The 14,871-nt window shown below is 42.2% G+C and overlaps 1 protein-coding gene and 1 non-coding gene across 2 annotated transcripts; one reads left to right on the forward strand and one right to left on the reverse strand.

Moving 5' to 3' along the window:
• Positions 1 to 7,619: 7,619 nt before the first annotated feature.
• Positions 7,620 to 7,745, reverse strand: LOC118657202. Its single transcript, XR_004967926.1, has one exon. It is a non-coding gene; the product is annotated as a small nucleolar RNA SNORA32 (small nucleolar RNA).
• A 143-nt stretch (positions 7,746 to 7,888) lies between these two features.
• Positions 7,889 to 14,107, forward strand: TEX43 (testis expressed 43). Its single transcript, XM_036309569.1, has 3 exons — positions 7,889 to 7,977; positions 8,532 to 8,640; positions 13,898 to 14,107. Exons 1-3 carry the CDS (start codon positions 7,889 to 7,891, stop codon positions 14,105 to 14,107), a joined length of 408 nt encoding a protein of 135 aa, XP_036165462.1.
• Positions 14,108 to 14,871: the final 764 nt, after the last annotated feature.

Genomic DNA, 14,871 nt, shown 5'->3' on the forward strand with positions numbered 1-14,871 from the left:
ATAGGGGTCATGCAGGAGGCAGCTGATCAATGATTCTCTCTCACCATTGATGTTTCTATCTCTCCTTTCTCTTCCTCTCTGAAATCAATAAAAATACATTTAAAAATAAAATAGTGTAAGCAGGCCATACATATAATGTACAATCTATACTAATAAAAGGGTAATATGCTAATTAGACCAGATAGACTGGACATCTTTCGGATGTCCTTCCGGACAAAGCCACGGTGGTGGGGGATGAGGCAGAGGTGGTTAGGGGCAATCAGGCAGGCAGACAGAGCGGTTAGGGGTGATCAGGCCAGCAGGGGAGAGCAGTTAGGGATGATCAGGCCAGCAGGGGAGAGCAGTTAGGGACGATCAGGCCAGCAGGAGAGAGCAGTTAGGAGCAATCAGGTTGGCAGGGGAGAGCAGTTAGGGATGATCAGGCTGGCAGGGGAAAGCAGTTAGGGACGATCAGGCCCACAGGGGAGAGCAGTTAGGAGCCAGCAGTCCCAGATTTCAAGAGGGATGTCCGAGGGGTCCCAGATTGGAGAGGGTGCAGTCCAGGCTGAGGGTCCTCCCCTCCGTGCACAAATTTCGTGCACCGGGCCTCTAGTATATTATATAAATATGGAAAGACTCCTCATGATTACTAAAAGTAAAAAGTGTTTGGTTTGGTTTGGATTCCTAATGAACATTTGGAGCACACAGTCAATGCAATGATTATATTTGCTTTTAGAAAATACATAGTAAGACAAGTCCTGTCCCATTTTCTGGTGGCATTGGTCACATAGAGCCAGTAACTGGAAGACATCATCAGGGAAGGGCACGATGCTATCTGGGCCTTCAAATAAGGAGCTTGTCACAGCACTCAGAATGTTGATTGTCTTTACTGCTCTCACGAAGAACTTAGTGCCACTCAGGGCTGGAAATGTCCTCATTACTAATGCCACACAGTAGAAATGTCATGGCTCAACCAAGTCTTAAGTGTAATTTTAGCTTAAAGTGTCTCTTCAGAAAGCATCAATATTTTATGTTTTAAAGCTTAGTAATTAGTTTAGAAGCAAAATGCACCCCCCCCCCCCACACACACACACAGAGATCAAATAAAAGCAGTAACAATACAGGGCTTAGCACTGTAAACCATTGTACAGCCTGCATTTTTATTAATAACTTCTTTTGAGCTTTCAATAGTAGCTGATATAATTATATTTTTTCCTCTGTAATTTCAGCAAATTGCAATGTTTAACTGGATTTTTAAAGACGTAGTTGTTAGTATTAAATAAGATTATTTGCTACTGTGAGACAATCATCACCAATGGAAATTGCTTTATTTTATATTCAGCTACTTTTAGTGAATATCTGTATTTTTATTGATTTCAGAGGAGGGATAGGGAGAGAGAGATAGAAACATCAATGACGAAAATCTATGATTGGCTGCCTCCTGCACGCCCCGTACTGGGGCACAAGGCTGAAACCTGGGCATGTGCCCTGACCAGGAATCAAACCATGACCTCCTGGTTCATAGGTCAATTCTCAACCACTGAGCCACACTAGCCGGGCTTTATTGAATATTTTTAAGAGCTATAGAGCTACTTTCAATATCTAGAAATGTTTAATATCATGTAAACACACCTAACTCATGGGGCGATGGTTGTGGGATGCAGTGTGCAGATGTTATTAAGTTACACACTTAAACCTGTTTGGTTTTGTGAACCAATGTCACTCCAATAAATTAAATTTTAAAAATGGGGAAACATAGATTTAACAAAAGAAAACAGAAAACAGGATTCTGAAGACAGATGGTAGTGATAGTTGCAGAACAATGTGAAATATACCAAATGCCCCAAAACTGTACAACTAAAAATAGTTAAAATAGAAAATTTTATATTATATATATTTTACTACAATAAAACGTTTGAAAATGAAGACTAGAAAAAAAAAAAAAACACCACCCCTAACTTTTCTTTTTAAAATATATCTTTATTGATTTCAGAGAGAAAGGAAGAAGGAGAGATAGAAACAACCAATGATGAGAATGCCCCCCACTGGGACTGAGCCCACAACCCAGGCATGTGCCCTTGACCAGAATCGAACCTGGAACCCTTCAGTCCGCAGGCTGATGTGCTATCCACTGAGCAAAACCAGCCAGGGCCACCCCTAACTTTTTTAAAAAGCCCCTTATATAATTTCTAAAACAACATCTAGAACTCTATGTAGTCAGAACTAAATGCTAATGATCTGCTTCTCAACCAAAGGATTGTGGAGCTCCCCTGGAGCTACGAACCTACAGATGGAAATACTGCCTTTTCCTGCACTGTAGATTTACTCAAAGATTAGGGAGACAGCATTTTTATACTGGAACACCAATGTACTTCGGTATAAATTCTTACGAAGTTTTTTTAAAAGACATTTTTATTGATAGAGAGGAAGGGAGAGGGAGGGAGAAACATCGATGGCAGAGAGAAACATGGATTGGCTCCCTCCTGCATGCCCCCCACCTGGAGCCCGAAACCAGGGCATTCGCCTCCACAGGGAATCAAACTGGTGACCACTTTGCGCATGAGACGATGCGCAACCAACTGAGCCACACCAGCCAGGGCTCTTATTGGTTTTTTTTTTAATCTTCACTCAAGGATATTTTTTTCATTGCTTTTAGATAGAGTAGAAGGGAGGTGAAGGGGGAGACAGAGAGGGAGAGAAAAAGAAAAACATTGATGTGAGAGAAGCACATCAATTGGTTGCCCCCCACAGGCATCCTTACTGGGCTGGGGCTGGAGGCTGCAACCGAGGTGTGTGCCCTTGACCAGGAATCGAACCCTCGAACCTTTAGTGTGCAGGCTGATGCTCTAACTACTGAGCAAATCGGCCAGGGCTCTTATAAAGTTTTTAGATGGGAATTTTTATTTTTATTTATTTATTTATTTATTTATTTATTTATTTATTTATTTATTTATTTAATATATTTTATTGATTTTTTACAGAAAGGAAGGGAGAGAGATAGAGTCAGAAACATCGATGAGAGAGAAACATCGATCAGCTGCCTCCTGCACATCTCCCACTGAGGATGTGCCCGCAACCCAGGTACATGCCCTTGACCGGAATCGAACCCGGGACCCTTCAGTCCGCAGGCTCTATCCACTGAGCCAAACCGGTTTCGGTTTAGATGGGAATTTTTAACACAGGAAACATCCTGCTTCCTTATTGGGTATTCTTCAGACCACTCCCCTTCATTCTTTGCTGAAGATGAGGCAGTTTCACAACACTGTGTTAATGGAGAGAAAAAGCACAGTTGTAGGGACACCAATATTAGCCATCATATTTTGGAGTGTTTTCAGTTTTCCAGTTTATATTCTAGCACTCAAAACTTAAGTTTTGACAAAAATGGTATTTAGTCAGACTCAATACTAAGATAGCATTTTTATCTTAGATTAGCCAAAGTAAATCACACCGATATCTAATAGTCTAACCATGAGCTAAGATGTTCTAATGAAGCCTGACTGCTGTGGCTCAGTGGTTGAGCATGGACCTGTGAACCACGAGGTCACAGTTCGGTTCCCAGTTAGGGCATATGCCTGGGTTGCGGGTTCCATCTCTAGTAAGGGACGTACAGGAGGCAGCTGATCAATGATTCTCTCTCATCACTGATGTTTCTTTCTCTCTCTCTCTCTCTCTCTCTCTCCCCCTTCCTTTCTGAAATCAATTTAAAAAATTATTTTAAAGATGTTCTAATGAGCATGCAGCTACATTTTATAGGAATTAAATGTAATTAAATGTAATCGTGATCAGCTTTTGGTTTACAGAGAATATCATATATCAAGAATTTTTATATCAAGATCACTTCTGGAGCAACTAAGATGGCGGCATAGGTAAACACCGGGAAATTATTGCCTCACACAACAATTGAAAATTACCCCAAAGGACTGAGCAAACATCATCCAGAACAACAGGAAGGCTGGCTGAGTGTAAATTCTACAACTAGAAGGAAAGAAAAGCACGCTGAGAGCCAGAGGCGCTGCGGAGGTGAAGTGCAGAGGTACGGCGGCGCGCGCGTGAGGAAAGGGGGTGGCGCCTGAGGACGCGGCTGTCTTTTTGAATCACAAACTCCCGACGGCTCTGAACTCCGGTTCCGGGAAGTCTCTGGGGACCCAGGTCTCACACGGGGAGAAGCTGGTCTGTCCGGCAGCGAGCGAACTTGAGGGCGGCTTTCCCTCAGAGGTGCTTGCAGCCGTTACCGGAACACTGAGACGCGCGACTCCGGGCGGAGAATCGGCCATGGCCGCTTTCTCCGCCCTCTGACTCCCTGAGACCCCGCCCCACCCAGGCTGCCGCAGAGGCTTTTGCATGTGAATGTACCTAACTGCAGCCGAACCAGGCAGACCTGGAACTTCCAAGAGAAGGCCCAAGGCCCCGCAGCGGCTTGCATTGCTTCACAGCTGAGCCTCTTCGTGGCTCCTGCTGTGTGGCCTCAGGCAGAGGCTGAATTAGCACCTCCTTAGATCCAGGAGCCACTGTACCCAGTGGTCAGAGGGGGTCCATCCAGACTGCAACTCCTCAGATCCATAAGGGACGCACTCAGGGAGCAGACTCAGTGAGCACCAAAGCCCCACTGAAGCAAGTCTTGCCCCAGAAGGGTGTCTTCAGCACAGAAGTTCTCCCACTTTAGACACAGCTGATTCTCACAGCCAATTGGCCTGGAGGTCAATTCCTCCCAGTGATTCTACAACAACCAAGGCACCAAGAGTGCACCAAGAGTGTCCACCCCAGGTAACTGGGGAGGCTGAGCTACTGGGCCCTACAGGACACCTGGCGCACAGGGCCACTCTATCAACACAGGGAAGCTGCCAAAATGCGGAGACAAAGAAACAGGTCACAAATGGCAGAAATGGAGGAAAGCAAACGATTGGATATAGAGTTTAAGGCCACGGTTATAAGGTTTTTCAAGAATTTTATGGAAACCGCCGATAAATTTAATGAATCCCTCAATAAGTATAGGGAGACCATGGAGGACATGAAAAAGGACCAACTAGAAATTAAGCATACACTGACTGAAATAAAGAATAATTTACAGAGATCCAGCAGCAGAAAAGAGGATCCCAAGAATCAAGTCAAAGATTTGAAATACAAAGAAACAAAAAATACCCAACCGAAAAAGAAAAAAGAAAAGAGATTCCAAAAATATGAAGATAGTGTAAGGAACCTCTGGGACAACTTCAAGCGTACCAACATCAGAATTATAGGGGTACCAGAAGGAGAGAGAGGGCAAGATATTGAAAACCTTTTTGAAGAAATAATGACAGAAAACTTCCCCTACCTGGTGAAAGAAATGGACTTACAAGTCCAGGAAGCGCAGAGAACCCCAAACAAAAGGAATCCAAGGAGGACCACACCAAGACACATCATAATTAAAATGCCAAGAGCAAAAGATAAAGAGAGAATCTTAAAAGCAGCAAGAGAAAGACAGTCAGTTACCTACAAGGGAGCACCCATACGACTGTCAGCTGATTTCTCAACAGAAACCATGCAGGCCAGAAGAGACTGGCAAGAAATATTCAAAGTGATGAATAGCAAGAACCTGCAACCAAGATTACTTTATCCAGCAAAGCTATCATTCAGAATAGAAGGTCAGATAAAGAGCTTCACGGATAAGAAAAAGCTAAAGGAGTTCATCACCACCAAACCAGCATTATATGAAATGCTGAAAGGTATTCTTTAAGAAGAGGAAGAAGAAAAAGGAACTCTTACCATTTGCCACAGCATGGATGGAACTTGAGAGCGAATAAATACCACAGGATCTCACTCATTTGTGGAATATAATGAACAACATAAGCTGATGAACAAGGACTGATCCAGAGACGGAGAGGCATTGATTGGACTGTCGGGACTTGGAGGGAAGGTAGGGGAGGGTGGGGGTAAGGGGGAAAGATCAACCAAAGGACTTACATGCAAGCATATAGGCCTAACCAATGGACATGGACAACGAGGGGGTGAGGGCATGAGCGGGGGTGGGGGGGGGTGGGGGGTAGAGGGTAACGTGGGGACAAGGACACATATGTAATATCTTAATCAATAAAAAATATATTAAAAAAAAATCACTTCTACTCACTGTGCATTATGGCCAATTGATGTGATGAATATGGATGATGAAAATTTATCCAAAATATGGACATAACAGGATGTATGTGACACGCAGTGTAAAGGAAATATTATGAAACGTGTGTGTTTATATTAGTTTGAAAAAAGATGTAGACTGATAGGTAAGTTGTATGTTACTAACTTAGCCCTAACTGGTAAGTTGTATGTTACTAACTTAGCCCTAACTACTGCTTTCATAGCTCTGCAAAATATACTTAAAATACATTTTATAGTAATGTATAAATTTGTTGTTTTCTTGACATTTTAGCACTTCAAATCAGTCAGAACTTTGTAAATGGGCCTGAAATTTTCTTGAGAACTTGTTTCTTTAGTCCTTTAAAGATATAAAACCACTTTTTAAGTACTAAATGGCATTATATGCCTTTAAAGTTTCCTGTGCTTTGGGTTTGAAATAATTCAGTTATCTTTTCTCTGAATCCTATAAGTCATATAATTTATTAGTTTCCAGCTTCATTGACTGTAACATAGTAAGGCATTTGGGGTTATGTGCAAAAATTGAGGGAAACAGTGATTCCAATCAATATTTTGCTTTGGAGGGCATTTCCTAAGCATACATTTATCTTCCTAATTATGTTTACTTAAGCATATGTTCAATTTTGTTTGCATTCCTTGAGAATGTATTTACTTGGAGATAAAAGCAGTCCAGATGTACATCTAAATATTAGGCAGCCCTGGCTGGTGTGGCTCAGTTGGTTGGGGTATCATTCTGTGCACTGAAGGGTCAAAGGTTTGATTCCCAGGAGGGCGAGTATAGGAGGCAATTGATTGATGTTTTTCTCTCTCGATCCCTCCCCTTTTCTCTCTCTCTCAAGTCAATTAAATAAAACATATCCTCTGGTGAAGATTAAATATTAGGCAGAATCCAATCAATGATTTTAAAATTTCCTTGGATAATCCATAAAATGAATAATTCAAATATAGATAAATGAGAGTTGGCAGTATATTACAGTGATAATTTTGTATTTTTCAGAAAAACAAATTTAAAGCAAATTCATCTTACTTTTTTCCTTTTTATTGTAATGACCAGTTTTTGCCATTTCATTGTTACCAAGATCTATTTTTAGAATAAAATTTTTTTTCTCTAAGAAAAAAAAATGGGAGGGTTAAAAAAAAACAAAACCACAACCCACTGAAAATGGCTCCCAGATCTGCACTTTTTTTTAAAAAAGTTAATAAACTTTTATTTAAGGAATTTCACATGTTCTGAGTTCTTCCACTGCCTTAGTTCCTCCTGAGTTTGAGTCTTAATCATCTTATTTCCTTTTTTGCTCAATCCTGATGTCATTTCAGTCAGTCCAATATAATAGGAATAGAGATTATCATGATCACAAACTGTATGGTAACTGAGAAGGACTTGGCTATACAAAGGACATCAAGCCCCAGACATCTAAAATGGCCGTCATCAAATCGACTATTACAGAAATCTCCCATAGCTTGTGTCATATCTATAGTGGACTGTGACCTAGCAATGTAAATCTAGGTTAGTAAAATGTTCCCAAGTAGGCTGAATGCTATGCTACCAACACAGCAGAAAAAAACCTACTGGGGGAATGTTTTGTGGTCATGTCCACGGCAAGTGAGAAACTGCATTCTAAAAGCCTTGGTAATGACCACCAGATCGGCACTTTTAATCCACTGATAATGGGTTGCCATGAAGTTAGCAGAACATTGTTACATCTGAGGCTGTGATGTCATCATAGTTAGAGTAATGGTGTGGTGAGGTGCTAGATGAGAATTCCCATCACTACCAGCAGTGATGGCTTTAGGAAAAGACACTTGTACAGTATTACCTAAACTGGCCAACAACTGCTCTGATGAGAATTCAGATAAGTCTGCTGCTAAAAAGTAAGTACTTAAGGGTTTGGGAGTTTAGGTTGTTTGTTTGCTTGTTTCTTCAATCTGGGAACTATACAAATGAGGACAATAGTTTTGTACCCCCCCTGGCATCTACATGGAAAGCTTTATGTTCCAGAGGAAAGCAATGTGTGTGCAGGGAAAGAAAGTCTGACCTGAGTGTAGAGCATGTACTAAATTCAGAAGCTGAATTAGTGACTGCTTTTTGTGACTGGCTAGAGATTCCTTCAGGCAATGGGTAGGCCTGAGGTGAATCATGGTGCTCTGTTTTCTCCCTGGAAATCAGGTTAAAATGAACATGGTGAGCAAATTGTGAAGGATGTACAGATACTGGCCCTGACTCTTGATCTTGGTGATACTTAGGGATTTAATGGGCTGGTTATCTATCAGGTGAGCCTCAAAAAATGGCACAGCTCTCTGTCCTGCAGCTGCCTTCGTCCAAGCATCATGGACCAGGCACAACTGCCTCCATTCCCCAGAGTGATGCCAAAATGATTGTATTTAACTCACAAGATATCTTTTCTCCTCCCCTTCCCAATCTTCAGGTGTAGTGATATTCATTTGCCTCGGTTTTCATTAAAACAAGGGCTCATCCCAAGACGTTACGTTATGCCTTGGAAAGAAAGCATGAAATTCAGGAATGTGAATCTGAAGGTATTTTTCTATAAATATTTATAATAAAAAACCCTATGCTGTTTAATATAATGAATAGACATACTAATTATACAATAGCTATTTTAAAATTTATTTTGTATTTTTCCAGCTTTATCCTATCTAATAATAGACAAACATGGTAATTGACTGTACCTTCGCTACGCCGCCATTGGCTAATCAGTGTGATATGCAAATTAACTCTCAACAAAGATGGGGGCTAATTTGCATACTGCAGGCAGGGCAGGACAGCGCGAGCTGCCAGCGTGAGCCGCCAGTGCAAGCCGACAGCACGAGCCGCCATCCAGGCCCCCGTGTGCGACCCCAGAAGCCGCCTGCCTGCCGCCTGTGATCAGATCCGATTCCGGGCTGCAGGCCGGTCCCGGAAGCCCCAGAAGCCGCCTGATATGGCAGTAACACTATCAGTAAGCACTCTGAAAGTCAGTGGCATAAATGCACCAATTAAAAGACAGATTATGAGGGTGAATCAAAAACAAAACCCACTTTAAATATAAAGACACATATAGATTAAAAGTAAATGAATTAAGCTGCAGCCTGTTTTGCTCAGTGGGTAGAGCATTAGCCCGTGGACTGAAGGGTCCTAGGTTCGATTCCAGTCAAGGGCATATACCTCAGTTGCTGGCTTGATCCCCAGTCCCTATCAGAGCATGTGTAGGAGTCAACCAATCAATGTGTCTCTCCCTTTCCCTTCACTCTCTCTAAAATTCAATGGAAAAAATATCCCTGGGTGAAGATTAACAAAAACAAAGTAAATGGATTAAGTAACATTAAAGAGATTATAAGAAAAATATATTCCAAATTTTGTTAGTTGTATAATGGTTATGTTTAAATTATTAACACCTAAGAAATTGGGTGAAGGGTACATATAATATGCTGTAGTATTTTATAGTTTTTTTTACATGTATGAGATTATTTCAAATTAAAATATTAAAAAATTAAAAATTAATAAAATATTAATTGAAATGTATCTGCATTACATGAAAAATCTCCTAATTGCTTCTAGCATAATTTGTTAAATTATGCTAAAATTTACAAGGGTTCAATTAAAAAATATCTTAATTCTAAATGATATAATAGAAAATATATAATAGTGCAGTTATAAGCACTTATCTGAAAATACAAATTTAAAGAAGTGAATTTAAAGAAGGGATTAGCCAAAGAAAATATATGTACAACCCATGGACACAGACAACAGTATGGTGATGGCCAGAGAGAAGTGGGGGGCAAGACCTGGGAAGAGGGGGCAAAAGGGGGGAAATAGGGACATCCTATATAATAATAATAAAAGGCTAATATACACATTGACTCAATGACAGAATGGCCGGTTGCTATGATGCGCACTGGCCACCAGGGGGCAGACGCTCAATGCAAGAGCTGCCCCCTGGTGGTCAGTGCACTTTCATATGGGGAGTGCCACTCAGCCAGAAGTTGGCTCATGGCTGGCCAGCGCAGAGGTGGTGGCAGGAGCCTCTCCCACCTCCATGGCAGCACTAAGAATGTCCAACTAACGGTTTAGACTTAATCCCTTGGGGGCCTAAGCCTTTAGTCGGACATCCCCCGAGGGCTCCCTGGCTGCCAGAAGGATGTCTGACTGCAAGCTTAGGCCTGATCCCCTGGGGACTGTGCCTAAGTCAACAGGTGGACATCCCCCAAGGGGTCCTGGACTGCAAATGGGCGCAGGCCGGGCTGAGGGGACCCATCCCCCCTGCCCCAGTGCACAAATTTTGGTGCACTGGGCCTCTAGTCTATATAATAAAAGCCTAAGTGACTGTTAACGGCAGAACAACCAGAATGACCGGTCGCATGATGTGACCTGACCACCAGGGGGCAGATGCTCAACGCAGGAGCTTTCCCCTGGTGGTCAGTGTGCTCCCACAGGGGGAGTGCTGCTCAGCCAGAAGCCGGGCTCACGGCTGGTGAGCACAGCAGTGGTGGCGGGAGCCTCTCCCACCTCTGCGGCAGCACTAAGGAGCAGTGAGCAGGTGGGCAGTAAGGAGTTAGGGGTCCCAGACTGCAAGTGGATGTCTGCCTGCCGGCTTAGGCCTGCTCCCCGGGGGGAACGGGCCTAAGCCAGCAGGCGGATACCCCCTGAGGGGTCCCAGACTGCAAGAGGTTGCAGGCTGGGCTAAGGGACCCTCCCAATGCACAAATTTCATGCACTGGGCCTCTAGTTGAGAAATAATGGACAAATATAATTGTATATATTTAAAATGTACAATGTGAGGATTTGATATACACTGTGTAATGATCACCAAGATAATGTAATTAACACATCCATCCAGCACCTCACATAATTAACTCTTGTTTTGGTGAGAACGCTAAAGATCTACTCCCAGCATCTTTCCAGTACACAATGCCATGCTATTCACCATGGTCACCACGCTGAACATTGGGTCCTCAGAACTTATTCTTCTTACTACTGAAAGTTTGTCTCCTTCGACCTGTATCTCCTCATTTCTAAGCTCCTCCCAGGCCCTGGAAAACACTGTTCTATTCTCTGACAAAAGCGTTTGATGCACTCACACATAAACTTGCAAGCAAAAGTTTATATCAATATATTGTCAAATAGCCAATTACAATCCTAAAAGTAAATACACCAAAAGATTTCAGAACTCTCTGTCTACCCTTTTCCCCATACAGTGCCACTTGCAGTTGTTAAGAAGCTCATCAGAAATAGGGCCCATTAATATTAAAGCTACAGTACAGAGCATGTATTTTTAAAGTTGTGCTGCATATTTAGGTTGAGAGCTATGGGAACAGTTTGGCTAGATTTACAGATAAGACTTGTTACCCATTCCATGCTCCTATTCAGTCAGTAGTTTCAAAACATTTTCCAAATTCAGACTGACCATTCACTTGTGAAAAGGTAAGTTGTTTCTTTAAAGGAGAATAGAATATATTGTAATAATCAGACTACAAGAGGAGATTTCAAGTTAGGATTCCTAGAAAGAAATGTATATCACTAATTTGAAAATTTCTAATAGATAAGCAATTAATGTTGAAGAAGAATATACTTTGCTCAGATAGAGATGACATTACAAAAAAAAAAAAAAATAAGGACTATTATAGCCTGACAGGTGTGGCTCAATGGTTGAACATCAACCCATGAACCAAGAGGTTATGGGTTTGATTCCCAGTCAGGGCACATGATTGGCTTTTGGGCTCGATCCCCGGTGCAGGGTGTGCAGGAGGCAGCAATCAATGATTCTCTCTCAACACTGATGTTTCTATCTCTTCCTCTCCTTTCCTCTCTAAAATCAATAAAAATATATAAAAAATTTTTTTTAAAGTATTCGGAAAAAAAAGACTATTATGATATAAAAAATATATCCTAAAAATATGGCTAAATTACTTTCTTATAAAATACACAAATACAATGTAACACATAAAGTGACCATTTGCCCTGAAGTGATTATTGAATAAGTATTTTATGTGATATTTTGATAACAAAGATAAAACTAATGAAATAAAGACTCAAATAACAGCCCTTGGACAGTGTCTCAGTGGTTAGAGCATTGGCCCAGGCACCAAAGGGCTGAGGGTTCAATTGCCAGTCAAGGCTACAGACCTGGGTTGCAGGTTTGATCCCTACCCTGATCCAGGTGCATGTGAGAGGCAACCAATGGATGTGTCTCTCTCACATCTATGTTTCTCTCTCTCTCTTTCAAAATCAATGGAAAAAATATCCTCGGGTAAGGATTAACAACAACAAAAAGACTCAAATAACAGACTTACTAGTACATATCAAATTTACATGGTTATTAAGATTTTCTACTCTCTTGCCGAAGCTGGTTTGGCTCAGTGGATAGAGCGTCGGCCTGCGGACTGAGAGGTCCCAGGTTCGATTCCGGTCGGAGGCATGTACCTGGGTTGCGGGCACATCCCCAGTTGGGGCTGTGCAGGAGGCAGCTGATCGATGTTTCTCTCTCATCGATGTTTCTAACTCTCTATCTCTCTCCCTTCCTCTCTGTAAAAGATCAATAAAATATATTAAAAAAAAAAAAGATTTTCTACTCTCTTAATATTCATGTAATTTATTGGCTTATCAGGTCACATTTCCAATGTCCTTAATAGCTTTAGCATGGTGACAATATTAGTACTTATTTCATCTTTTTCATTTACTAGAATAGAAGTACGGGGTGTAAACTTTGAGTTGAAGTAAGTAATAAAGAACTGTTTTTTGTTTGTTTGTTTAAATATATTTTAATGATTTTTTACAGAGAGGAAGGGAGAGGGATAGAGAGTTAGAAACATCGATGAGAGAGAAACATCGATCAACTGCCTCCTGCACATCTCCCACTGGGTATGTGCCCGCAACCAAGGTACATGCCCTTGACCGGAATTGAACCCGGGACCCCTCAGTCTGCAGGCCGACGCTCTATCCACTGAGCCAAACCGGTCAGGGCTAAAGAACTGTTTTGAGTGCACTAAAGCATTTTTTATTCTTGAACTTATTATAACTCAACATAATTTCTTATAGCGATTTCACTTTTACAGTTTAGTTGACAATGTTCCTAACAATTTTAAAATATAACTAGTGCCTGGTGTACAGAACATCCCACCTTCCAGAGTAAAAGTGAAAGTCAAAAGAGAGTTAAATGGAGTGAGTGTGCATGGAGTCAGTGCCCGCTGTGCTTTCCCTCCCTCTACTCACTTTCACCATCTTTCCTGTGGGCGATGACATAACTAACAACATAGAGATGAAAACACAGCACAGCAGAGATGGGGCTGCATCTCAAGGCCAGGCCAGGGTGCTGTTCAGCCGTGTCGAAGAATCAGAAACTGATGTACACTTGACAGTACCCTCACGTAGCTGTTATTTATCCAGCCACCGTGCAGCAACATGCTTTCTATCTATTTAGTATCCTTAGTAGTTGGCAAAAGTTTTTTTCACTCACATATAATATTTCACTCACAACTCCAAGAATCTTTCATAATTTCTATTTTATATTTGAGAAAACCGAGACTCACAGGGGTGAGTGACTTGTACAGGTCATGTGAATAGGGACGTTAAAGTGCGACCGCGGACTCCAGGTCTCTCTCTAGTGTGCAGTGCACACGTCTTGCTGGTGCTCGGGGCACCGCGAGAGGGCACTGCTTTTGAAAAAGGGATGTTGCTCTGTCCACTAGACCGTCCTTCTCGACAGGGACAGTGAGAAAAACTATCAGGCAGCTTCCATCTTAATCCCATAAAGTGACGTTCGGGGTCACAGACGGCAGTTTTGTTTTTTTCTCTTAGCATGCAGAAATGTGTGGGATCTACGCTGGCCCCCTGGAAGACTCTCTGTTTCTGAATCACAGCGAAAGGCTTTGCCATGGGGAGGACCGCGGAGCTGTGTGGAAGAAAGGCCCTCCCGAGATAAAAATTACAGATATGCCTCTGCATTCACCTCTCTCCAGATACCAGAGCACGGTGATTTCCCATGGCTCCAGGAGGCGGCTGATTTGATGAAAGAATAAAGTGACAAAGTGTTTCGCCCTTTCATAAATGTTTAAGTCCATCATACATTTACAGTTCACCTACAGGTTCAGTTTAAAGGCTATAAGTCAGCTGCATACTTTATACATTATAAAAGCTTCAGGTCGGAAATAGGCTCAGAACATCTGAGATCAAGTGGGGGAGCAAGGAAAACTGTCTCGTCGAAATTCATTTCATACCAAATAGCTAAGAAACGAGACAGGCCAGTGAGCCAGGACAATTGCAATAGGAAAACTGGGTCAGACGGCTGAACAAACTGGCAGAAAAATTTACAGCACATATATGAGGTCACCTCCCTAGAGATAACATCTAGGCCTCAGGTGTGTTTCAGCTCCAGGCCCAGAAAAGCAGCAAAACTGGGTGGGCGATGCCAGGACCAGCCTCTTGCCCTGGAGCTGACCAATCAGTGGAGACCAGAGCCCTGAAAGAGCACATTTAGAAAACTGATGAATATTCTGCTGAAACCCTCCCCTGAGAATGCCCCTAAAATGAGAGAGAGAGAGAGAGAGAGAGAGAGAGAGAGAGAGAGAGAGAGAGAGAGAGAAAGAGAGAGAGAGAGAGAAGCCTCAAGACAAAGTACCCAGGGGGTTCTCTCCCTCTAGGGAGCACACCTGCACCATCCTCTTCACCTTCCCCTCCCCTTTCCCTCCCCCCTCTTCTTTCCTTATAGTGTGCATCTCCTAAACTCCAAGAGACCCCACAAGACTTGCAACCAGGGGAGCACTGGGTAGCAG

This window comes from Myotis myotis, unplaced genomic scaffold (genome assembly GCF_014108235.1).
Source record: "Myotis myotis isolate mMyoMyo1 unplaced genomic scaffold, mMyoMyo1.p scaffold_m19_p_5, whole genome shotgun sequence".
In the NCBI taxonomy this organism is placed as follows: domain Eukaryota; kingdom Metazoa; phylum Chordata; class Mammalia; order Chiroptera; family Vespertilionidae; genus Myotis; species Myotis myotis.

Coding starts and splice junctions, on each gene's coding strand:
- TEX43 (XM_036309569.1), top strand. CDS start 7,889: ATGGCTTTAGGAAAAGACACTTGTACAGTATTACCTAAACTGGCCAAC. Junction 7,978..8,531: donor GATAAGTCTGCTGCTAAAAA/GTAAGTACTTAA, acceptor CCCAATCTTCAG/GTGTAGTGATATTCATTTGC. Junction 8,641..13,897: donor TCAGGAATGTGAATCTGAAG/GTATTTTTCTAT, acceptor TTTTTCTCTTAG/CATGCAGAAATGTGTGGGAT.